Source organism: Schistocerca gregaria, chromosome 2 (assembly GCF_023897955.1).
Source record: "Schistocerca gregaria isolate iqSchGreg1 chromosome 2, iqSchGreg1.2, whole genome shotgun sequence".
Classification (NCBI taxonomy): Eukaryota; Metazoa; Arthropoda; class Insecta; order Orthoptera; family Acrididae; genus Schistocerca; species Schistocerca gregaria.
This window is the reverse complement of record NC_064921.1, coordinates 349,440,212-349,465,518: the sequence shown is the minus strand read 5'-3', so window position 1 is coordinate 349,465,518 and position 25,307 is coordinate 349,440,212. Positions and strand designations below refer to the sequence as shown.

Here is a 25,307-nt window from a genome sequence, read left to right as displayed (position 1 = left end):
GTGCCACGCCCAATTTTCTGCATATATTTTAGATCTTTAAATCCCCTACATTGCATGTTAGGGATTTTTTTACTCCCAAGTGTCTTGGCTATCCATGGAATGCAACTGTCGGTATTCCTTTGTTTCTGCTGTTTTAAACAACACGCTTTCAAACACACGGTTAGTTTTGTTCAAGCGTGGCTGCGAGTAGTTGTTATAGAAAACTTGCAGGTATACTATGAGCAGGCAATTAGGAGAAACAAAGAAACTCTGGAGGCAATGAAAAGAGATGTTTGGGCCATATTCTTCCATAAGTCTTCTACTGATGATAATCCATGTCATGGACTGTGTCCATCAGGAGAAAATTCATGGTGCAAATACAATAGGGCTCAGGCAACTGCAGAATCTTATTCTCACCAGCATTCTCTTCCTGCTGCTGTTATTACAGCAATTAAATCTATTTTCAGAGACTTGGCTCATCCTGACCTTCTAAGGAAATGTCTGCATGTGTAGACACAGAAACCAAATGAAAGTTTCAACAGCATAATTTGGAAGCACCTTCCTAAAACAGTACTTGTAGGCATGCATACAATGAAACTAGGAGTTCATGATGCTGTTATTACATTCAGTTGTGGTAATATGCATAATATAAAATGCCACCTCTGGTATGGCATTAATTAATATTCCCCCATTAGGAAGTTCACAAAAAATATTTTCTGCAGAAGAAACTTAATGTTTTTATTAATAACTTTAAAAAAGTATTTTTTTAAATTATAAAATGGATAAAGTAGATTTTAAAACAGTTGACTCTATTAACATCATCTAACATACAGTAAAAATATTAATGTCCTGCACCAAATAGTTTTTTTCAGAAATAGGTCAAATAATTGCCTAAATTAACATGGGTTAGATATGCAGGGTGCGGTCCCCTTAAATAAAGTTATTTAAGAACAAATAATAAATTTGTGTACTACATCTAAGTCCTGTAGAAGTATATTAAACAATAGATTCTGTTATGGGGGTGTAACAGGGTGGAAGTGGGGGTGAATGTAGAAGTGTGAGGGATGGTAGGTAACCACATTGTGGTCATGCAATACCTTCCCTCATAGGTCTCCAAACTAAAGAGTGAGCAGTCTGTTTCACACTCTCTCTACAAGACTATGTCACAGAAAGTAGCTACAAGGTGTTTCACAAACTTAGATCATGCCTTCCACAACTCACCTTATGAATCACTCGTGATGTGTACAGAGACTCCAGACGATGTTCATTTACCACGAAGTGTGTTAACACTATGTTGGAAACATAAATGAATTACTACTAACATTAATGCAAGAAACACATACAGACACAATCCACATAAATCTCTGTACACAGTTCTACATTTCTAGACAGCAATTGGCTTTCAGCCATCCTGTATGACAGCTGTAGTGTCCTTCTTAAGGCAACTTCCTCCACTGAAAGTGCTGCTCACTTTTCAGTTTAAAGACAGATTACACCTGATCAGCATTTCCTACCCAGTCTCCTATTGAGGAGTTTTTTCACTTTATTAAGTGAGTACTTACTTGTGGCCAAAAAGTAAGCTATTATGTAAAAAGAAATCCAAAGCTGAAGTTGTCAATTGGCTACCACACTGAAGACCCTGCCCCAAGTATAACACACTATCAATATGTATTCAACAATGTTGATTTTGTCATCTCCATTATCACTGGCTGGAATACTTCTCACAGCATGAGGGGTTACACATGCATCACCACAGAGTGGTTCATAGGCTTAAATTGGCTTTATAACAAACTTCCTGAAAACATAAAAGCTATCACTGAGGTCAATACATTTGGAAAATCTCTAAAGTCATATTTACAGCATCACTGCTTTTACTCCATTGAAGAATATTTAAATTTATGAAATGTGTTATATAAATACTTACTTATGTGTAAAGTGTATTATTGTAAGCTTACATATGTATGCCTTGAAATTACTTTCAGCCTGTATATTTATAACTTGACTTGTCCAATGTCTTATGCATAAGCTGCTATGTAGACAACAGGACCAATAAAATACAATCTACAATCTGTAACACAAGTAGACATCCATCACAAATCAAGCACTGCATTACAGCAGGTTATGTTCTACATTTGAACATGATCAGTCCTATTACATCAGACTTATTGTATCCACCTTGCAACACATACCGGTACTGGGCATGTGTGGTGAGGGGGTTCCACTCAGTGCAGCCCACTCTTCACACCATCCATCAGTTATGATATTAATGGTGAGAGAATTGCAGTAACTACCTGGTCGTTCATCAGTTCACTACATGATTACTTGCTTGACATAATGATGCCAATGACAGAGAACAGTAAGATGCCACATTTACCAATCCAGTGGCACTACACAGGACACTGACAACAACACACTTGTAAATTAAGCACCACCCAGCCAGTTTATAGGAAAGTTTTATCCATAAATGCTCACTTAGCAACTGCAAATAAATTCTTACTTAGTAAATTGAAAATAACTTCACTATATAAACTCAAGCTCAGGGAAGTTATTTTGTCTACTCATACAAGAGAACTCTATGGGAAATTCTGAGGAGGTATAGTCTGTCTGTAAACTAAAAAGTCAGTAGCACTCACATTGAAGTCACCTTTCCTGGAAGACTGCTGCAACTACCATACAGGACGACTAAGAATCAATCTCGTAAAACAGTGCACAAAGATTTTCATAGAATCTGTCCATAAGTTTTCTGGCATTACTGTTATTAGTAACTCAATATTTGTATTTAATGTAGTGTCAACATGCTTTGTGGAAAATAAACACTCTCCAGAAGTGTCTGCATTGCCACTGATTATTAAGGTGAGCTGTGGAAGAATTGATATAACTTCATGAAATACCATGTAGTGATTTTTTGTGATCTAGTAGGCTACAGAGTCTTCACAGGCATGCAAAACAGAGAAGTGCATGACCACAATCCAGTGATGTGCCTTCACTAACGTATCTAAATTCCCCTGCACTCCTCTCCTCCCCCTCCACACCCTCTTACACCAGCACAAAATTTATGTCTTAATACTGTTCTACTGCTCTTAGATATGGTAAACATATTTAATTTTTGTTCTTAAGCCACTTCATATACCACTCAACATTAACTGAATGTAATTAAAAAACTAATTTTAATAATCTGTGATTTTTCCATACTCAACGACTTCGGAATTATTAGTCCAAGGGAAAAAATGATTAGGGCCCTTTTTATTGGAAATTTAAGTAATGTAATACTGCATTGGGAAACATTTTCTCTAGAAGCTGCTGTTTTTGAGATATTCAACAATAACTAAAAGTTGACCTTTAAATGCCCCCATCACCACCCCAATGCTACCACAGGTCACAATTTTTAGTACATTGTTCATGACTCTCCCTCCTTCTACTGTACAAAAATTTTGACTACACTAATTGTTTAACTTTTTCTTCTCACAAAGTGATCTTTACTTGTCATCTCTGACTAAGCTAAATAGAAAAAATATGAGATGATTTTTTTTGTAAACAGAAGAATGCCAATGAGGGCAATCAATTTGAACTTGACTGTTTTAAAAGTGCATTATAACTTTCAACTTATTCAGAGACCAGTTTCAGATAATAGCTGCTGTAGGTCTTTATTTCTGAATTCGGCTTAATCCCCTTAGACACTGAGGGAATACTGTCAGAATGAGAAAGATACAAATAGTCTGCTCACACATGCACTCTACAATACCTTGAGTTTCAGGTCAACTTCATTTAATTTCATTCTTCATGAAGCTCAATTAAAAATACTGTGTAACTAATGTAATTTTTTGTTTGTTTTATGCTGTGGCATGTTAAGTGAGCTTAAACAGTGAGTGTATTATCATGCACCCAAGAATGTCCAAAAAGTATCTACATTTCTAATTAGGTTATTATCATCTCAAAATATTCTGTTACATACTATCAGGATGAGTGATTTGTGGACACCTGAGGTTGTATAATCCTTTGCAGAATTACATTCTTTCATTACACTGTTTTACTGTAAATAATACTTTGTTGCAATATCAAAATGTAATAAAAATGGTAGAACCATGATTTTTAAAGAAAAAACAATGGTTTAAGAAATGATAAACTAAACACAATCTTGTAATTCATTGAAAAAGTTGGCTTTATTACCAGTTGCAATATAAATGCCATGCACAACATTCATCTTAAAAAGGCCATGCATTTACTCATATGATCAAGATGGTACATTTCTACTCTCTATCGTAAGCTCACAGGTGACTCAGAGAGAAAAAAATTGCTCTTAATGGATGTGTAAGCCATGGTCAGTCATCAAAATAATCTTGCAAACCTTTTTCTAGTAAAAAGAACTTGTCCATCTGGGTCACAGAAAAGAAAGATTAAAAAAGCAGAAACTGAAGAGGCTAAATCCTTCACCTGATATTAAACCAACCAGCTTTCCACTTGTGAAAAAAAGGTGGTGAATAAAACAGTAGTCATATTGTTCAGTATAATTCCTGTGTACAGATTGATGTTGAGACTACCTATAATCATAGGTGAAAAGCCTACTGTATGTGATTTTAATGGAGATTCTAACATAAGTGGCACTGAAAAAAGGATGATAAAGGTGGTAATGATAAGATATATACTGAGAATGGATATATTTTTATGTATTCAATTATACATAATGATAAGAAAAATACTGAGAATGAATATATTTCTAATGTATCCAACTTCAACTCATCTTCATCCAATGATAGTGCACACTGGTCAATACCTGTTCCAGAATGTTTCAGAAATGCCTCTCAAATCTATAGAAAGATCAGGTGAAAACTAAAGGTACAGTACACAATATTGTTTAACTTCATAGTGGTTTTACTCACATTTGAATGAGACTACATATTTAATGAAATGAATGCTGCACTGATCACCAACAAAGTAATTATACTGCTTTTGCCACATTTCTGTCCATGGTGGAAATTAAATTCAAAGATATTAAAACATTAATCATTGCCTGAACATCTATCAAATTTAGAGAAATGGGAAACACTCTTGTGGTCTTTAAAATTAATAAAACTGTTGTCAAACATAATCATAAGACTGTTAATGATAAGGTCAAGAAATGGAGAAGCATTTTTCATCACCTTTTTGATATTATACTATTTTTAGTTCACCAAAACTTTTTTCTGTGGTCATTGTAAAGACGATTCACCAGAACACAGAGGAAATTTCTTAAAGTTGGTACAGTTGGTGATGAAATGAGGTCCAGTTTGTTTAAAACTTGAAGAGTGCACTGGTGGGTCAAAGATATTACCTTCTTCCTTGTAAAAAGGTATACAAAATGAATTTATTTTTATTTTGGGTGAACATCATAAGGAAAAAAATACTGCAGATGTAAAAAAAAGGATAAAAACTCCTTTCATAGGAGTAGTGTCCTAATGAGGCAAATAATCAGATATGTCCATATAGAAGACATTATTGTGGAAGTTTGAAAATGGGACTTAGATTTTTTTGGTCAGGAAACACTGTAGAGTATATGTCAAAACATATTCAACAGCAGCTGGGAAAAAAAGAACTGGCAATTGGATTGTCCAGGACATGATAGCTTTTTTCCACATTAGTTACTGACGTAAATGGCTACCCACACTACATGGCACAGGAACATAATAACTGCACAAACAAAGTTGAATCTTGACGCAGTGGATGATGGAGCGACCATAAATGCATTTTCCATTTACAGTCACTCCCAGCAGCCAACACGCTTGGTGTCAACATACTTTGCGCGAATAATAAAGAGTGACAGTCATTTGTTATACAATATCAATTTCAAAAATTAAAAACTTAAAAAAACCCTTTAAAAGATTTGTTCATCAAAAAATTTTGAATTTGTGAAAGCAAGGTTCAGTACCAGTATTAAAATTTATATACAGGATGAGTCACTAACTATTGCCACCTAGAATAACTCCAAAAGAATGATAGTAGCTGAAAAGTTTGTAGGACAAAAGTTGCATGGGACAACGAGGAGCATAATATGACGTTGACATTTTGTTGCTAGGCGGGGTCGCGTCAGAGGTATGTAGGTCAACTATGATTTTTTTAAATGGAATGCTGTATTTTGGTACTTATTTTCTAATAGCAACTATCGAGACAAAACCAATGAAACAGTAAGGTATTTGAAGGTCAACAAGGTCAAAAAGGTGGCATGAACATCCATTTACAGAAGGTGTTCGAAGTGACGACCATTGGTATCAGTGCACTTATTGAAGCACATGCTCTGACAATTCTCTCTCATATATTGTCCAAATAGTAAATATTTTCTAAATACAGAGTATCCATCTAATGTGCCATTGACATGTAAACACCATTCAAAGCTTGTGCAATACAACAGGAATAGACTAGTATCATCGAATCAAATGAATGTGAATGATTATTCCTTCAAAGAACAAGTCAATGTACTTCTCATTTATGGGAAATGCCAATGAAATTCAGTGAGAGCTAGAGGCTTATACGCTGCACAATGTTCTCAACGTACTCACCCTACACATTGTATATTTAAATATATGTATGATAAATTGAGAACAACTGGATCTTTAATGCATCAGAAACATATCTGGCAAAAGAGAGTTACTAACAAGGAAACGGAAATTGTTACTCTTGCCACTGTGGTTCAAGATTCGTGTGCTAGTTCGCACCAAATCGCAACAGAATCTGGCATGAGCCAGAGCAGTGTTGTTTGTGTTCTGCATCACCATAAATATTATCCTTACCGTATCAGTCTCCAAAAGAATTAACTGGTATGGACTGAATGCGTTGCATTGAATTCTGCTGATGGGCACATCTTCAGATTCAGAGGGATGACAAATTTATTAATTTGATTTTATTTCCTGATGAGGCTAATTCATGAACTATGGAAATGTTAATTTACATAACATACATTATTGGGCAACTGAAAATCCATGTTGGTTGCACCAAGTTGCACACCAAAAACCGTGGTCGGTGAATGTGAGGTACGTGGGATCCTGGAGGACAGAATTTTAGCTCCCTATTTCATCAAAGGAAATCTTAATGGTATGAAGTACACCACATTCCTCCAAGAAACGTAAGTTCTGTTATTGGAAGTAATACCTTCAGAAACAAGGAACAGAAAGTGGTATCAACATGATGGGTGTCCGGACATTTTTCGCTGATGTCTAGAAATGATTTGCAGAGACAATTCCCACGTCGTTGGATTGGACGCATAGGAGATATGTCGTGGCCAGCTCGTTCGCCAGACTTGACATCTGTAGATTTTTTCTTGTGGGACTTTTTTTTTCACTTGCCGCTCTGATTTTACGACCCACCACCTAAAAGGGTGTCCGGACATTTTTCGCTGATGTCTAGAAATCATTTGCAGAGACAACTGAGGATTTGTAAAAGACATTGTTTATAAAGACATACCAAATACACCTGAAGATATGCAAGAGAGAATTGTCAGAATATGTGCTTCGATACATGCCAATATGATAGGGTATACCACTCAGATTGCGCCAAGGGCGCCCATATGGTAGCTTGCTTGTAGTGGTGGTGGTGGTTGGGGGGGGGATCTTTTAAGTAGGCACAAAAACGTTCCAGTTCCGAACCTGTTAAAAAAACTGAGTAATACTAATTTCTAAATCATTTTCTTGAAAGAGAAAGACCCGAATGCACTACATTTTTCTTTTTCCCTGATACCTGACCCCCCCTCCCCCTCCCCCCGGGCCACCCCACGCCCACCCCCGCCACTTGATCCCGCGTATGGGCGCCCTTGTCAGCAATTGGAAGAATGAACACGTCACACCCGTTTCCAATAAGGACAGCAGAAGTGTCCAATATCCTTGGCATCGATTTGTTGTAGAATCTTAGAACATATTCTGAGCCCAAACATATTGAGATATCTCGAAGAGGATAAACTCCACGTCAACCAGCACAGATTTCGAAAACATCGATCATGCGCAACCCAATTTGCTCATTTCTCGCATGATACTGAAAGCCTTTGATCAAGGCAGTCAGGTGGATGCAGTAGTTCTTGATTGACGAAAAGTGTTTCTCTCGGTACCACATGTACGCTTATTGTCAAAAGTCAGAGCATATGGGGCATCAAGCAAAATTTGTGACTGGATTGAAGGTTTTTTGGTAGGGGGGACGCAGCATGTGATCTTGGATGGAGAGTCATCTTCAGATGTAGAAGTAACTTCGTGTGCGCCCCAGGGAAGTGTGTTGGGACCCTCGCTGCTCATATTACACTCCTGTAAATGGAAAAAAGAACACATTGACACCGGTGTGTCAGACCCGCCATACTTGCTCCGGACACTGCGAGAGGGCTGTACAAGCAATAATCACACGCACGGCACAGCGGACACACCAGGAACCGCGGTGTTGGCCGTCGAATGGCGCTAGCTGCGCAGCATTTCTGCACCGCCGCCGTCAGTGTCAGCCAGTTTGCCGTGGCATACGGAGCTCCATCGCAGTCTTTAACACTGGCAGCATGCCGCGACAGCGTGGACGTGAACCGTATGTGCAGTTGACGGACTTTGAGCGAGGGCGTATAGTGGGCATGCGGGAGGCCGGGTGGACGTACCGCCGAATTGCTCAACACGTGGGGCGTGAGGTCTCCACAGTACATCGATGTTGTCGCCAGTGGTCGGCGGAAGGTGCACGTGCCCGTCGACCTGGGACCGGACCGCAGCGACGCACGGATGCACGCCAAGACCGTAGGATCCTACGCAGTGCCGTAGGGGACCGCACCGCCACTTCCCAGCAAATTAGGGACACTGTTGCTCCTGGGGTATCGGCGAGGACCATTCGCAACCGTCTCAATGAAGCTGGGCTACGGTCCCGCACACCGTTAGGCCGTCTTCCGCTCACGCCCCAACATCGTGCAGCCCGTCTCCAGTGGTGTCGCGACAGGCGTGAATGGAGGGACGAATGGAGACGTGTCGTCTTCAGCGATGGGAGTCGCTTCTGCCTTGGTGCCAATGATGGTCGTATGCGTGTTTGGCGCCGTGCAGGTGAGCGCCACAATCAGGACTGCATATGACCGAGGCACACAGGGCCAACACCCGGCATTATGATGTGGGGAGCGATCTCCTACACTGGCCGTACACCTCTGGTGATCGTCGTGGGGACACTGAATAGTGCACGGTACATCCAAACCGTCATCGAACCCATCGTTCTACCATTCCTAGACCGGCAAGGGAACTTGCTGTTCCAACAGGACAATGCACGTCCGCATGTATCCCGTGCCACCCAATGTGCTCTAGAAGGTGTAAGTCAACTACCCTGGCCAGCAAGATCTCCGGATCTGTCCCCCATTGAGCATGTTTGGGACTGGATGAAGCGTCGTCTCACGCGGTCTGCACGTCCAACACGAACGCTGGTCCAACTGAGGCGCCAGGTGGAAATGGCATGGTAAGCCGTTCCACAGGACTACATCCAGCATCTCTACGATCGTCTCCGTGGGAGAATAGCAGCCTGCATTGCTGCAAAAGGTTGATATACACTGTACTAGTGCCGACATTGTGCATGCTCTGTTGCCTGTGTCTATGTGCCTGTGGTTCTGTCAGTGTGATCATGTTATGTATCTGACCCCAGGAATGTGTCAATAAAGTTTCCCCTTCCTGGGACAATGAATTCACGGTGTTCTTATTTCAATTTCCAGGAGTGTATATATTATGGACCTTGCGGGAAAGTAACCTCAGACTTTTTGCAGATGATGCAATTATCTATAGTGAAGAAAGAAACTGCATTGGTATTCGGTTAGATCTTGATAAGATTTCAAAGCAGTGCAAGGACTGCAACTTGCTTTAAATGTCCAGAAATGTAAAATTGTGCGCTTCACAGAACGAAAAAACGTAGCATGCTATGACTACAATATCAAGTGACAAGATTTTAAACATGGCTGCAACAGCAACTGTACGACGATAAAGAATGACAGCCAAAAACAGTTGCAGGATGAAAGTGAGCCAAAGTTGGAATCAGCCAACTCCTGCAAAATATCTGGGTGTAGGGAAACGAAATGGAATGATCATACAGACTCAGTAATGGGTAAATCAGGCGGCAGTCTTGGCTTTATTCGTAGAATGCTAGGAAACTTACAAATCACACGAATAAGCACAGGTGTGTTTGACTGTGGCAGAGTGCCACAGAGATGTTGAAGTAAGCGAACTGGCAGACTCTTGAAGACAGAAGTAAACTATCCCAAGAATGGCCACTTACAATGTTTCAAGAACCAGTTTTCCGGACTCAATACGTGAATGGAATGGGAAGAAACCCAAATAATTGACACAATGAGACACACTCTCTGCCATGCACTTCACAGTGGTTCGCAGAGTATAGATGTAGATGAAGATTTAGAAGTGGTATAAGGATTGGCAAATTTTATCAAAGCTTCTCTCTAACAGTGAGCTGTCCCACAACCATTTATTGAAGTATGCAAGTGGAAAGAGCTTTTTCAGGGAATAAAAGCTCAAATTTAACTAGTACAGTGCTTCAATAATGATTCAATAATGTAGCACTGTACACCAAAGTTAAGTCACAAGGAGCAACTAACCGTGGTTTTAAGAGTGGTACATGTGTTTTCGAAACCAGTTGCAACTGAAAAATATTTTTTAGGTTTTTCTTAAGTTAGTGACACTATTGGAAAAGGTCTCACAAAATTGTTGCTTCATATACTACATAACCTTGGTAGTCTCTGCAGAGAATAACATGGTTGGTAGATGCGCAATCGGTAGGGCATACATGTGGAGAATGGTAGGGATAGGAGTTATGGGCAGGCGCTGTATGGGAAATGCCGAGTGCTAGATGGGAGGTGTCGCTCTAAATCAAAGCCTACACAAACATTTTTTGTAAATAATAAGTGGAGCCCCTCCACACACACGATTGCATGGCGACCATTCATAAAATATTTACTGTCACCTCTGAATTGGTTGGTATCTAAAAAGAATTCCACTGAAAATGCAACAAAAGCAGCGATTTATTTTCGCCTGGCTTGATAACCATTTGCAGCTTTCAGAGAAGTGTCATGGTGGCGCATTTTGTGTAAAACTTAAATATTTCTCTTGTTGCCATGTTAAAATTTCTTCCTTTTGTGAAAACACAGTGGAGTTTACACAGTGCACCTCACTAACATACGCAGACGCAATTGCAAAAGAATTCGGAAACAATTGTTTATTAAGGGAGGAAAAGTCGGGTCAGTAGCTTGTGAAAAAACACATCCTCGGCACAAAAATGAACGCTTAATTTCGTCAGTTACGTTGTTCCAAAACCTATAGTATTTCGCATTTCACCAGCTATCGATAGCCCTTAAAAATTACATTCTTTCATCGAAAAAGGTTGTAGTTAGTTGAATGACACAGTGAAGAAGGGTTTCCATGTCAGCGGCTCGTGGTCTTGCGGTAGCGTTCTCGCTTACCGCGCACAGTGTCCCGGGTTCGATTCACGGCGGGGACAGGGATTTTCTCTGGCTCGCGATGACTGAGTGATGTGTGTCTTTCATCATCATTTCATCCTCATTCACTCGCAAGTCGCCGTAGTGGTGTTATTGAACTTGTGGAGCGGCGGCCGAACTTACCGCGGGGGGTCTCCCGGCCACAAATGCCATACGCTCATTATTATTATTATTATGGGTTCCATAATGACAATATTGCAAAACACTCTCCTCTTTTCTTGCTATCATTTACCAAACTCTCGTTCTGATAACTCAAACCGTTTTTTTAAATATGAGAAATGCTGTGGATACTTCACTCTGGCTTTACGGCTGGCGCGGCGCGATCGCAAATGAGTGCGCTACGTCAGATCAATTTTCTCGATGCTGGTGACAGATAGACCTCCAGCCAAGTCCAAAGAAAAATTCAATATGCTAGAGAAATTTCATTTGCAGCAACACATTATTTAATAAGCGCCAAACGTAGAAACCTAGCGACCCATATTTTTGATTGCAAACGTTTTTCGAATTTCGCGTAGTGTCCTGCTTCCCTGCAAATATCACAGCCACTAGGACCATTAACGGAATAATGGGCACATCACCATCAAGCTAACATATAACGATATACGTAATTCAAAACTGAATTTTTTTAGCGAATAGGTTCTGTAAAATCGTTTGACAATGATTGCAGGGCGTGCGTCTCGGTTCTGACATCGCCGACCGGCCGAAAAGGGACAAACACTGCGGCCTCCCCTTCCGAATAAACGAATGACCTCGCCAGCCATTTGGACGGAAACTGGTCAGTGCACATCGTCCATCGTATCCTGCGCTGACTCGATACTGCTTGCAGATTGTCAGGGTGAACTTAAGGCAACTGAAGTTAGATCATCGGATGTGTTCAAAGATTGTTCACATTATTTTCTGCTTCTGTGATGCGCTGGAAATCACTCGAGAATTATATGAAGCTGACTCTGAAGCCACTAGCCCCTGTGTTATGCAAGATATAAGGCTAGGATTGAAAGTGTTCAGGTTGTGAGATCTGAGATTAATAATGTAAGACTAGAATTAGCGAAGTTAAAGAACACTTGCAAAAATGATCCAAGGTGTTTCAGGCAAGTATCTAGTCTCTTTTTTAAAGAAATCACTAACGTTAAAGTTTTCTTTGTATACTGTGATATGGCAGTGTCCTTTGCCACACCGTCAGTAGCACTTCAGCAAGAAGGTACTTTGCAGCTAGACATTACAGTAAAGTTAAGAAAATCAACAATCGTGGAGAATATAGAGCCCGCAGGTATGAAAATTTGACAAGGCAGTGGACTGACTGCGCACCGATGACAGCGAGCTCAGTAATAAAATGGCACCTGTATCATCACACCAGAGTGAGTTTCCTGTTACAGCAATGTGACGAGGCGCCAGGTTTAGTGAAACAAATGGGCACCGCAGGCATTGAAATAAGTCTGGATGTTAACGCAGGGATCACTTGTCATCGTTGGAAGCGAGCAGTACCACCATGATGGCAGAGGAAGGTAGGATGATATTTTTTAAATGGTTCAAATGGCTCTGAGCACTATGGGACTTAGCTTCTGAGGTCATCAGTTCCCTACAACTCAGAACTACTTAAACCTAACTAACCTAAGAACACCACACACATCCATGCCCGAGGCAGGATTCGAACCGGCGACCGTAGCGGTCGCGCGGTTCCAGACTGTAGCGTCTAGAACCGTTCGGCCACCCCGGCCGGCGGAAGATATTTTTGCTTAGCATGGGTTACAGGATACGGATTTCAAAGTATATAAGCAATCAACATCAAGCACTCGGTGATGGGGACGAAAATGTGGAGAACAAGTGGACAAAATTCAAAGGCAACGTGCAATATGACCTAGACAAGAACGTTCAGAGTAAGGGATGGGAAAGACCCAGCATGGTTTAATAGCTGTGTCAGAAAACTGCTACGTAAGCAACGAGAACTTCACCTCAGATTCAAGAGAAGTAAAAACCCAGGAGACGAAAAAAAGTTGAACGAAGCGAAAATGAGCGCAAGGAGAGCAACGAGAGTCACGACACGGTCCCTCCTTTCAGTCGTCGTACGAACTTCGAAACGTCAGGTACTGAGATAGCCGATCGCGGGATAGAAAAACAACTACAATCTCTTAGTAGTGGAAAAGCATCAGGGCCAGATGAGATACCTAAAAATTCTACAAAGATTATGCGAAAGAACTTGCTCTCCTTCTAACAGTAATTTATCACAGATCGCTTGAGCAACGAAGGATACCTAGCGACTGGGAGAAAGCGCATGTCATTCCCGTTTTTAAGAAGGACCTTAGGACAGATACACACAATTACGGACCTACATCGTTGAACGTCAACCTGTTGTAGAATTAAGGAACATGTTTTATGTTGAACAATTTGACGTTTCTGGAGAAGGAAAGTTACGATTTTTGCGATTAGAGATCCTGCGAAACTCAGGTGTCTGTTCCTCCATGATATGCACAGCGCCCTAGACAACGGCGCTCAGGATGAGCCCGTGTTCCTTGACTTCAGAAAGCTTTTGACAGCGTCCCGCACTACCGTTTAGTGAAAAAAAAAACATGAGCTTATCGTGCATCGCAGCAGATTTGCGATTTGATTCAAGACTTCCTTGCAGATAGAACTCAACACGTCGCTCTTATCGGAACAAAACAGACAGATTAAAAGGTAATTTTCCGAGTACCCCCAGGAATTGTGATAGAACCGTTACTATTTACCTACCTACCTATATTGCATATGGTTGACGGGGGAAGGAAAGTTGTTCGTGAGCTGGACGGAAGTGTAATACAATACAGAGAGTTTTGATCAACTGAGACGGGGCTTGGAACAACAGCATAGGAAGCAGAATAAAGCGGTTTATTTTATTATTTTCAGGAGCAGTTGGATAAAGTGTATACGAGGTGCAATGAGGCAGTGGGGCACTACGCAGACAGGATGAGGAAGTTGAATGTTCACACCTGCTAGTTATTGAACAATGACGAGATGAACAAGCTGATGCTGCAGAAGCCTGAACAGCGAGCACTCAATGCTTTTCTGGACAGTTTCACACCAGACATGTCGAGGGCCGTACGTATGGGGGTGCCTAGAGATCTTCATGCTGGAGTCAGGTAGGCATTGGAATACGAGGAACCGGATAGACTGACTGGGGTGAGGGACTGAAGATATACACAATATGATCAAAAGTATCCGGACACCCAGCTGAAAATGACTTACAAGTTCGTGGCACCCTCCATCGGTAATGCTGGAATTCAATATGGCGTTGGCCCGACTTTAGCCTTGATGACAGCTTTCACTCTCGAAGGCATACGTTCAATCAGGTGCTGGAAGGTTTCTTGGGGAATGGAAGCCCGTTCTTCACGGAGTGCAACACTGAGGAGAGGTATGGTTGTCGGTCGGTGAGGCCTGGCACGATATCGGCTTTCCAAAACATCCCAAACGTGTTCTGTAGGATTCAGGTCAGGACTCTATGCAGGCCAGCCCATTACAGGGATGTTATTATCGTGTAACCACTCCGCCACGTGCAGTGCATTATGAACAGGAGTTCGATCGTGTTGAAAGATGCAAGCCGGCCGCAGTGACCCAGAGGTTCTAGGAGCTTCAGCCCGGAACCGCGCCGCTGCTACGGTCGCAGGTTCGAATCCTGCCTCGGGCATGGATGTGTGTTGTGTCCTTAGGTTAGTTATGTTTAAGTCTAGGGGACTGATGACCTCAGATGTTAAGTCCCATAGTGCTTAGAGCCATTTGAACCATTTGAAAGATGCAATTGCCATCCCCGAATTGCTCTTCAACAGTGGGAAGCAAGGAGGTGCTTAAAACACATCAATGTAGGCCTGTGCTGTGATAGTGCCACGCAAAACAACAAGGGGTGCAAGTCCCCTCCATTAAAAACACGACCACACCATAACGCCACCGCCTCCGAATTTACTGTTGGCACTACACACGCTGGCAGATGACGTTCACCGGGCATTCGCCATACCCACACCCTGCCATCGGATCGCCACACTGTGTACCGTGATTCGTCACTACACACTCAACGTTTTTCCACTGTTCAGTCGTTCAATTCCTACGCCCCTTACAACAAGTGAGGCGTCGTTTGGCATTTACTGCCGTGTTGTGTGGCTTATGAGCAGCCGCTTGACTATGAAATCCTAGTTTTCTCACCTCCCGCCTAACTGTCATAGTACTTGCAGTGGATCCTGATGCACTCTGGAATTCCTGTATGTTGGTCTGGATAGATGTCTGCCTACACATTACGATCCTCTTCAACTGTCAGCTATCTCTGTCAGTCAATAAACGAGGTCTGCCTGTACACTTTTGTGCTGTACGTGTCCCTTCACGTTTCCACTTCACTATCACATCGGAAACAGTGGACCTCGGGATGTTTAAGAGTGTGGAAATCTCGCGTACAGACGTATGATACAAGTGACACCCATCACCCGACCACGTTCGAAGTCCGTGAGTTCCGCAGAGCGCCCCACACTGCTCTCTCACGGTGTCTATAGACGACTGATGTCGCTGATATGGAGTACCTGGCAGTAGGTGGCAGCACAATGCACCTAATATGAAAAACGTTTTTTTTTTTTTTTTTTTTTTTGGGGGGGGGGGTGTCTGGATACTTCTGATCATATAGTGTATATTTGCATCGAAAGAGAAGTGTTTGAATTATGGACAGATTGGTCATATGCAGAAGCAGTGCTACCAGCCATGAAGGAGTGGTGGAGTTAACGGAGGTGGTCAACAATTTAATGGGAATGGTAGCAGTGGAGCTGTAGGTCAATGATTAGGGTATGGGGTGATAACAGTGGTGATCCAGGGGAAGAAAGGGTCCATTAAACTTTAAAGGGAACCCCAGCACCGCCAACGGCAGTTTCTAGTAAAAATAAATTCAGTTAGAACGAATGCAGAGGCAGATTTTCTCTTTGTGGCTGCGACAGGTGGTATTAAATACTCCATTAACACTCTTGACGCCACTGACACGTGCATCCCTTTGTGCAACGGGACACAGGGGCGCAAGTATGAATGACCTCAAGAGTGTTAGTGGAAAGGAAGCGTTGGAACCCAACATGTTATAATTTGGGCGCGGTACGGGATAGTGATATATGACCACTGGTGTCAGCAGTGATGAGTTTTCTATACGAAGCAACCAAGTTTAAGAAATGTGTGGAAGTTGTGTCTCATTTGAGTGCTACAAAATACTCCTAGGGATGGACTTTTTGCATCATCATCATGCCTTAATTTATCTTCGACGATGTGTAGCAGACCTTCGAACTAGGGGAAACTGTTGTTATGTTGTGTCTGACACACAAAACAGCCCAGATAAACCACGAGCAATAACATTAGGGCTTGAATTGCACGACTGTTTGTCAGGAAGCACGGAAAAGTCGCAATGAGTGAGTGTGGAGCCCGAATTACCATTTGATGTTATGTGTAACAGAACCGCTCGACGGAGTGGCGTATTGTTTGGTGTGCAACAGAGGGACGGAGGCAAAATAGTATCCGTCAAGGTGGATAACTTTGGCGACGATGAAGTTAAGGTGTTAAAGAGAATATTATTGGCTACATTAGAGATTCTGGATGAGGAAGATTACCTCACTGGGGGTGTAAGCTATGACGACGCACAGAATGCTGCTAGGACTGCGTTTCGTGTGAAATTGAAGAATTTTAAGGGGACGGAGAGGACACAACGGAGGATCTTTGCTAGAATATCACTATTTCTCTTTCCACAAGGGCTACTGAGTGCTACGCCTGTAACACAACCCAGGATTCTGACGGGAAAGGAAGCACAGGTGTACCGAGCGGAGGGAATCCCATGAACGCTGCATACAGAATTGGAGGAATTTATAAAACAACAGTTGGCTGATGGAATTGTAGAAGAGGGAACTATTCCCTAGGGGACAGGAAGTGTGATCATGTAAAAACAGGTCTACGGAGGGATCAAACAAGTATCGATTTTGTTGCGATTGCTACCATTTGAATAGTAAGACTCTGGCATTGCCTACAGAGTTCTGAATATCACGGGGACGATTGATAACCTAGGCCAAAGCCAGTATCTCTCGACAGTGCGATTAAGGAGTGGATACCACCAGTTAGAAGTTGCTCTTGAAGATCCACAAAAACGGCGTTTTCAGCACCTTGGGGACACTTTCAGCATATGCCTTTTGGAATGTGCCGGAAAGATTCCAAAGGTTGTTGGATGAAGTGCTGAACGGATTGTTACCACGTAAATGTCTCGTACATTTTGACGATGTCTTTTCAAGGGATATGAAAAGCATAGGCCAGGCTCGTCCAAACGGTGCCCCTGGGGCGCTACCGCCCGCGGCCAGCGCCCCGGGCGAATTCGTATGTCGCTGCAGCGGCCGAGCCGTGCCGCTCAGCTGGACGTGCGGACCGCCCGAACGCAAGCCGACAGATATATTTGTTCTCCCGTTTTCCCTTCTGGCAGAGGACGTCTCACAAGTGCTTCAACTAGAACTGATTGACCTACAGTGACATATCCGCCTGGAGGACCGTTTTCTTATGTGTAAAACTTTGGATGTCTTTAACAGCTGTCTTCCACGAGAGAAATATCCTCTTTTGCACAAGCACGCGGCCAAAGCTCTCTAAATGTTTGGTTCCACGTATATTTGTGGCGCTTTTTCTCTCTTTTAAAGCTTCCTAAAACTAAGAACCGTTCATTCCTTGGCGATAAAAATTTGACCAATTCTTTGAGGTTAGCAGTCTCACGGAATATTGTACCAAACCTAGACAACATCTTTTCCTCGAAGAAGAAAAACGTGTAAAATGTTAATTGTCTTCTTTAACACCGAGCGAGGTGGCGCAGTGGTTAGCACACTGGACTCGCACTCGGGAGGACGACGGTTCAATCCCGTCGCCGGCCATTCTGATTTAGGTTTTCCGTGATTTCCCTAAATCGCTTCAGGCAAATGCCGGGATGGTTCCTTTGAAAGGGCACGGCCGATTTCCTTCCCCATCCTTCCCTCACCCGAGCTTGCGCTCCGTCTCTAATAACCTCGTTGTCGACGGGACGTTAAACACTAATGTCCTCCTCCTCCTCTTTTGAACAATGTTGATTGTAAGAATTAAAGAGCTTTATAACCTTAATTCTACTTTAATAAGTTATCAAACTTGGTCAGTTAAAATTGTTACGTACAAAATAGCAAACTAAGGCTCCGATTTCTAAACTCTGAAAAGGGATACAAAAAATTGTAGCACGAAGTATAACAAAAAATACTTACTTGTAACTACTAACAGTAAGAATGAGACTCTACATCCCTTACATAAAATTAATTCTAAAATAGAATCTTTTGTTTACGCGGTAACGTTCTCGCTTCCCACGCCCGGGTTCCCGAGTTCGATTCCCGGCGGGGTTAGGGATTTTCTCTGCCTCGTGATGACTGGGTGTTGTGTGATGTCCTTAGGTTAGTTAGGCTTAAGTAGTTCTAAGTTGTAGGGGACTGATGACCATAGATGTTAAGTCCCATAGTGCTCAGAGCCATTTGAAGCATTCTGTTTACGTTAGATCTAACCGCGGGACAGTCCAGCGCAGAGCAGTGCTGTCCGGTCTCACTCGCTCTGCAGCTCTCTCGCTCTCTCTCTCTCTCACTCGTTCCTATGGTGCACTAGTGACACACGGTCGCGGACAGGGCGCTGAACTACATTGTCTTGCGCCCGCCGGGCGCAATTCTTGCATGAGCCTGGTATAGGCAAAATCTGTCACTCAGCTCTATAAGAGGTTAACTATCAGGGCCATATGATTTGTAAGAACGGTGTGAGGACTGATCCGAGGTTAATACAGGTAGTACGAGTGTTTCCGGTAGCAAAAACAACCAAGGAATTACAGTATTTCCTTGGCCTCAATAAATTATTATAGGTATTTGTGAAGGGGTTTGGGGATATTACAAGATCGCTGATGGCAGATTCTGAAGAAGGAGGTAAGTTTGTAAGGTCGAGAGAATGCCGGCAAGTATTAGTCGAATTGAAGAGACTAGTGATGTCGAGTCCGTTGTTGGTGTTTCCAGATTTGCAGGGATTCATATTATTATGTGATGTGCCGAATGATACGTTGGGGTATGTTATACTACTGCCTATGCACCTAGACAGTTAAACACAGAAGAGAAGAATTGTTCTACTACAGAAAGGGTAATGCTTAGCTTTATATGTGAAGTGACGTACTTTTAGTGTTACCTGTATGGAAGGAAGTTCAAGGTGGTAACGAACCATGCTACTTTGAAGTAATAATTATGTTTGAAGGACCTATTCAACTGACTGACGAGGTGGTTGTTAAAACTCAGTTAATCTGAGTTCGAAGTAATCCACAAACCAGGAAAAAACATGAAAAAGTAGACGGGCTAAGCAGGAAAATACCTGTAATACAGGCACGTGAGCTAGTGGTATTTAACGAGTAATAAACACACACACACACACACACACACACACACACACACACACACACACACACACACACACACACACACACACACACGATAAAAAGTATCCGGACACCCCCCCCCCCCAAAAAAAAAACATAAGTTTTTCATAATAGGTACGTTGTGATGCCACCTACTGCCAGGTATTCCATATCAGCGACCTCAGTGGTCGTTAGACATCGTGACGGAGCAGAAAGGGGCGCTCCGTGAAACTCACCGACTTCGAACGTGGTCAGGTGATTGGGTGTTACTTGCGTCATACGTCCGTGCGCGAGATTTCCACACGGCTAGATATCCCTAGGTCCACTGCTTCTGATGTGATAGTGGAGTGGAAACGGGAAAGGATACGTACTGCACAAAAGTGTACAGGCAGACCTCGTCTGTTGACTGACAGAGACCGCCGACAGTTGAAGAGTGTCGTAATGTGTAATAGACAGCCATCTATCCAGACCATCACACAGGAATTCCAAATTGCATCAGATCCACTGCAAGTTCTATGACAGTTAGGCGGGAGGCGGGCCGGCCGAAGTGGACGAGCGGTTCTAGACGCTACAGTCTGGAACAGCGCGACCGCTGCGGTCGCAGGTTCGAATCCTGCCTCAGACATGGATGTATGTGATGTCCTTAGGTTAGTTAGGTTAAAGTAGTTCTAAGTTCTAGGGGACTGATGACCTGAGAAGTTAAGTCCCATAGAGCTCAGAGCCATTTGAAGCATTTTTTGCGGGAGGTGAGAAAACTTGTATTTCATCGTCAAGCGGCTGCTCATAAGCCACACATCACGCCGGTAAATGCCAAACGACGCCTCCCTTAGTGTAAGGAGCGTAAACACTGGACGATTGAACAGTGGAAAAACGTTGTGTGGAGTGTCGAATCACGGTTCACAATGAGGCGATCCGATAGCAGGTTGTGGGTATGACGAATGCCCGGTGAACGGCATCTGGCAGCGTGTGTAGTGGCAACAGCAAAATTCGGAGGCGGTGGTGTTATGATGTGGTCGTGTTTTTCACGGAGGGGACTTGCATCCCTTGTTGTTTTGCGTGGCACTATCACAGCACAGGCGTACATTGATGTTTTAAGCATCTTCTTGCTTCCCATAATATTGGAGAGCAATTCGGGGATGCAGATTGCATCTTTCAACACAATGGAGCTCCTGTTCATAATGCACGGCCTATAGCGGAGTGGTCTCGCGACAGTAACATCCCTGTAATGGACTGGCCTGCATAGAGTCCTGACCTGAATCCTATAGAAAACCTTTGGGATGTTTAGGAACACCAGGCCTCACCGACCGCCATTGATCCCTCTCCTCAGTGCAGCATTCCGTGAAGAATGGGAAGCAATTCCCCAAGACGCCTTCCACATCTGTCTGAACGTATTCCTGCGAGAGTGGTAGCAGTCATTAAGGCTAAGGGTGGGCCAACACTATTTTGAATTCCAGCATTACCGATGGAGGGCGCCACGAACTTGTAAGTCGTTTTCAGCGAGGTCTCTATGTAATCACAAAGATCTTATAAAGTGCAAACAAAATTACTTTCTAGAAAAAAAGGAAGGGGACCCCTAAATCAGACTTCACAGGCGAACCCGAAATTACTTATTCCAGACCTGTCCGAGTCCTATCAACGATGACCACAATTTCCTGAAAAATACACGGATGAAACTTGCTTTCATGTGCCCGAAGCAACGAGAGGTTCTGGGGCTCTGAGAACCCCCCCCCCCCCCCCCCCCCCCCCAGTCCAAATGTAAAAGTGTGGTGGGGACTACTTCATAACGGTGTGGTGGCGGCGTTTTTCTTTGCAGAGGTGTCAATGATATCGACTCTTTGTCGGCCATGTTGGAACAGTTTGCGTTTAAACATGTTGCAAAACTGTAACTCGACGTCAGTCTGCAGCAGGATGGTGCGCCTCCTCACTGGGGCTGGATTGTTAGCAAGGCTTAGGGTGACGCATTTACAGGTCGATGGATTGGCAGAGGAGGACTCATTTTCTGGTCCCCAAGGTTTACATACGTAACCCCACCGAACTTTTATCGTTGGGGCTTTATGAAGAATACTGTCTGCTCGACCCCGCTAGTGGACTTGCATGAAATGCGACCTCGAATCAGAGCAGCAGTTGCTCGCGTTTATGATGGCATCGCTAGGCCGGACAAGGAGAGAACTGGAATAGCTCTTAGATATCCTTCTTTCTGCAGATGGCATACATACGGAAGTCTGTTAAATGGCTATAAGACTTTAGGCGTTTATGAACATTATGCCGTAAACGAATCTTTCTGCCTATCCCTACTGCTGAAATATACATTTTAAAATTTTTGAAGATCAATGTGAAACACACTGTATGGTTAATATTCAGGGGACACGCCAAGACCAACTAAGTACTCACAGTTTGTGCCACAAACACACTATGGTTCAAATGGCTCTGAGCACCATGGGACTTAACATCTGTGGTCATCAGTCCCCTAGAACTTAGAACTACTTAAACCTAACTAACCTAAGGACATCACACACATCCATGCCCGAGGTAGGATTCGAACCTGCGACCGTAGCGGTCCCGCGGTTCCGGACTGAGCGCCTGAACCGCTAGACCACCACCGCGGCCGGCAAACACACTATGTTCTCGCTATTTATTTTAAGTATTCTTCTATTACGTCTTTTTCGTTATGTAAAGCTTCATATGAGTATCTTTGAGCAATTGTGGAAATACATTAATGATAATGAGAAACAGTGCTGGGGCCAATACATTTCCTTGAGGAACTCAAATGTCAGCAGATTCTGCGCCTGGAAGATTTTCCAAGATGTATTTCAAGTAACCTATTTTAGGAGATTCTATTCACTCTACTTAAATACGCCTAGGAAACATAGATATTACATGAATAACTTATGTTAACTTTCACACCTTCGTTATCTTAAACTAAAAACAACACGCAAAACACTAGATGTACAGAGGCCCAGGAAGAAGAAATGGAAACACTGAATCTGCAGATGAAACTGCACTTCTGTCAGAGACGGCGAAGGACTTATCTGAACAGAATAGACAACGTCTTTAAAAAGAGGCTGGTAACGGTACGCAGCCGCACTCAGTCAAGTGGTCCTGAGAGAATTCTATGAGGCTGATGATGAAGTCCCATTCTCCTTCACAGAACCTAGGGGAACGATGCGGGAGACCCGCACCGCCGTACTAGGCAAGGTCCTAGTGGAGGTGGTTTGCCATTGCCTTCCTCCGACCGTAATGGGGATGAATGACGATGGTGATGAAGACGACACACCAACACCCAGTCATCTCGAGGCAGGAAAAATCCCCGCCGGGAATCGAACCCGGGACCGTGAGACCACGAGCTGCGGACTCTATTAGGATACGTGAGACTAAAAGTAGTAGATTAGATTCACCATTTGGCAGTGACATCCCTGACGATGGTAGGAGTAGAGAACGTATACACGGAGGTGACAAAAGTCATGGGACAACTCCTAATATCGTGTCGGATGTAGTGCAGCAGCTCGACGTGGCATAGACTCAACAAGTCGTTGGACGTCCCCTGCAGAAATTTTGAGCCATGAGGCCTCTATAGCTGTCCATAATTGCAAAAGTGTTGCCGGCTTAGGATTTTGTGTACGAACTGACCTCTCGATTATGTTTCACTGAAGTCCGTGGGACTCATGTGGGTCACAACCTCGGTGGCCAAATCATTCGTTTGAACTGCCCAGAATGTTCTTCAAACCAACCGCTAACAATTGTGGCCCAGTAACATGGCGCACATTGTCATTCATTAAAATTTCATTGTCGAATCGCTGTAAATGGTTTCCAACTATCCGAACATAACCATTTCCACTAAATGACCGGTTCAGTTGCACTAGAGGACCCAGAGCCCATTCCATGTCAACACAGCCCCACCATTATGGAGCTACCACCAGCTTGCACAGCGCCTCGTTGACAACTTGGATCCACGGCTTGGCGCGGTCTGCGCCACACTCAAAGCCTACAAACAGGTTTTAGCAACGGAAATAGAGACTCATATGAACAGACCGCGATTTTCCAGACGTCCAAGGTCCGACAGATATGGTCACCGCACTGCATGCAACGTTTACCTTCAGCCACAACACACAGCGACAAAGACATTATTGTCTCACCAACGCAGTACTACTAATTCTTATGTCATGTGTTTCTTGCTTTTCCTGTCGACATTGTTACTAAAACAGCATTGATCACTTTTCCCATTTTCTACAATGACGCACTATTTCAAAGCAATGCAAATTTTACAAATATAAATTACTCCTTTTTAAAAAAAGGACTATTAAAAAAAATCTAGCACTGTTGCTGTGGCTAAATGACATTTCCGTTCTTTTCCTCGGTTGTTAGTGAAAAATAAAAAAACACCTGTTAAAATCGAGACTAAATAAATACCGAAAATACCGGTTATTAGAACTAAAACATCTGTATCGGTTTTAATCGGCCGTTTTTTTTCCCATTCCTAGGTTCAACCGAAAAACTGCTTTTGTTCGTAAATCCAGAAACTAAGTTCTGGGCACAGGGCAACACATTGCAGACAGCGAAAGCAAAGTCATCAAAAAGCTATTAAAGGAAATTCACACTTTAATATATAAATACAACGTGCTGCTAAGGAGAAATCGACAGACTGAAACAGTAATCAGGTGTCTAATGCTGCTGGAACAAAACCCGACAGCAAACATGAACCAAATACAATCTCCAAAATTATATTTCTTCTTCAACCAGTTCAAAGCGTAGTAAGTGCGTGAAAACCGTCAAAAATAGCATTCGGCGTGTGAAATGCAATACCGTACGACTTTAGAGTGGGATGCTAGGATTGGTGCCTCTACGAATGAAAACTACTGGTTTGTGATAAACCGTATGTGTGGCCAGTGCTGTGCTCCAGGTGTGACTGCAATAAGAAACAGTAAAAATACTGATGGTGACGCTGGCGTATCGATTGTGGGCGATAAAATGAGAGCAAACGCAGTCACAAATTTGAAAAGAACGATCCAACGAGTATGAACAGTGTGCCAAGTCTCAAGACTGCTTGCAAAAATTTAATCTAAGCCATCAAATCTCAGTCTACACCCAGACTCGGATATTAAGAAATTCTTTGAACAATACAAGAACTGTACAAGTGAATGCATCAGCTAGTTACGTTACCACAGAAAAGACTTACGTAAACGTGAATTTTAAAATTCGGTACAGGTAATATAGGCGCAAGAAAAAATGGCCAGCACATCATCCTTCTTGACCAACACAACAGTCTTTCTTACCGGCATAGTGCGTTCCATTCTGTTTAGTTCTTCGGGAAGGAACAATTCGGCTCTAGTCTTGGATGTTAAGTAGCAGTTCCTCTTGTATAGCGAGTTCTTAACTGTAATTGTTTCAAAACGGACAATCAGCTGCCAGGTAAAGGGCTTAAAAGTTTCACAGTCAATGATGACTGTAAATATGCTCTGAGAT

The 25,307-nt window shown here is 42.8% G+C and overlaps 1 protein-coding gene across 1 annotated transcript in view; it reads right to left on the bottom strand.

Moving 5' to 3' along the window:
- LOC126336151 (venom allergen 5-like) overlaps positions 1-25,285 on the bottom strand; it is a 364,266-nt gene extending 338,981 nt beyond the window's left edge. Inside the window, exon 1 of the mRNA XM_049999644.1 lies at positions 25,118-25,285. Within this exon, the coding sequence (XP_049855601.1) occupies positions 25,118-25,135 (18 nt within the window). The 5' untranslated portion in view covers positions 25,136-25,285. The remainder of the gene's footprint in view (positions 1-25,117) is intronic.
- Positions 25,286-25,307: the final 22 nt, after the last annotated feature.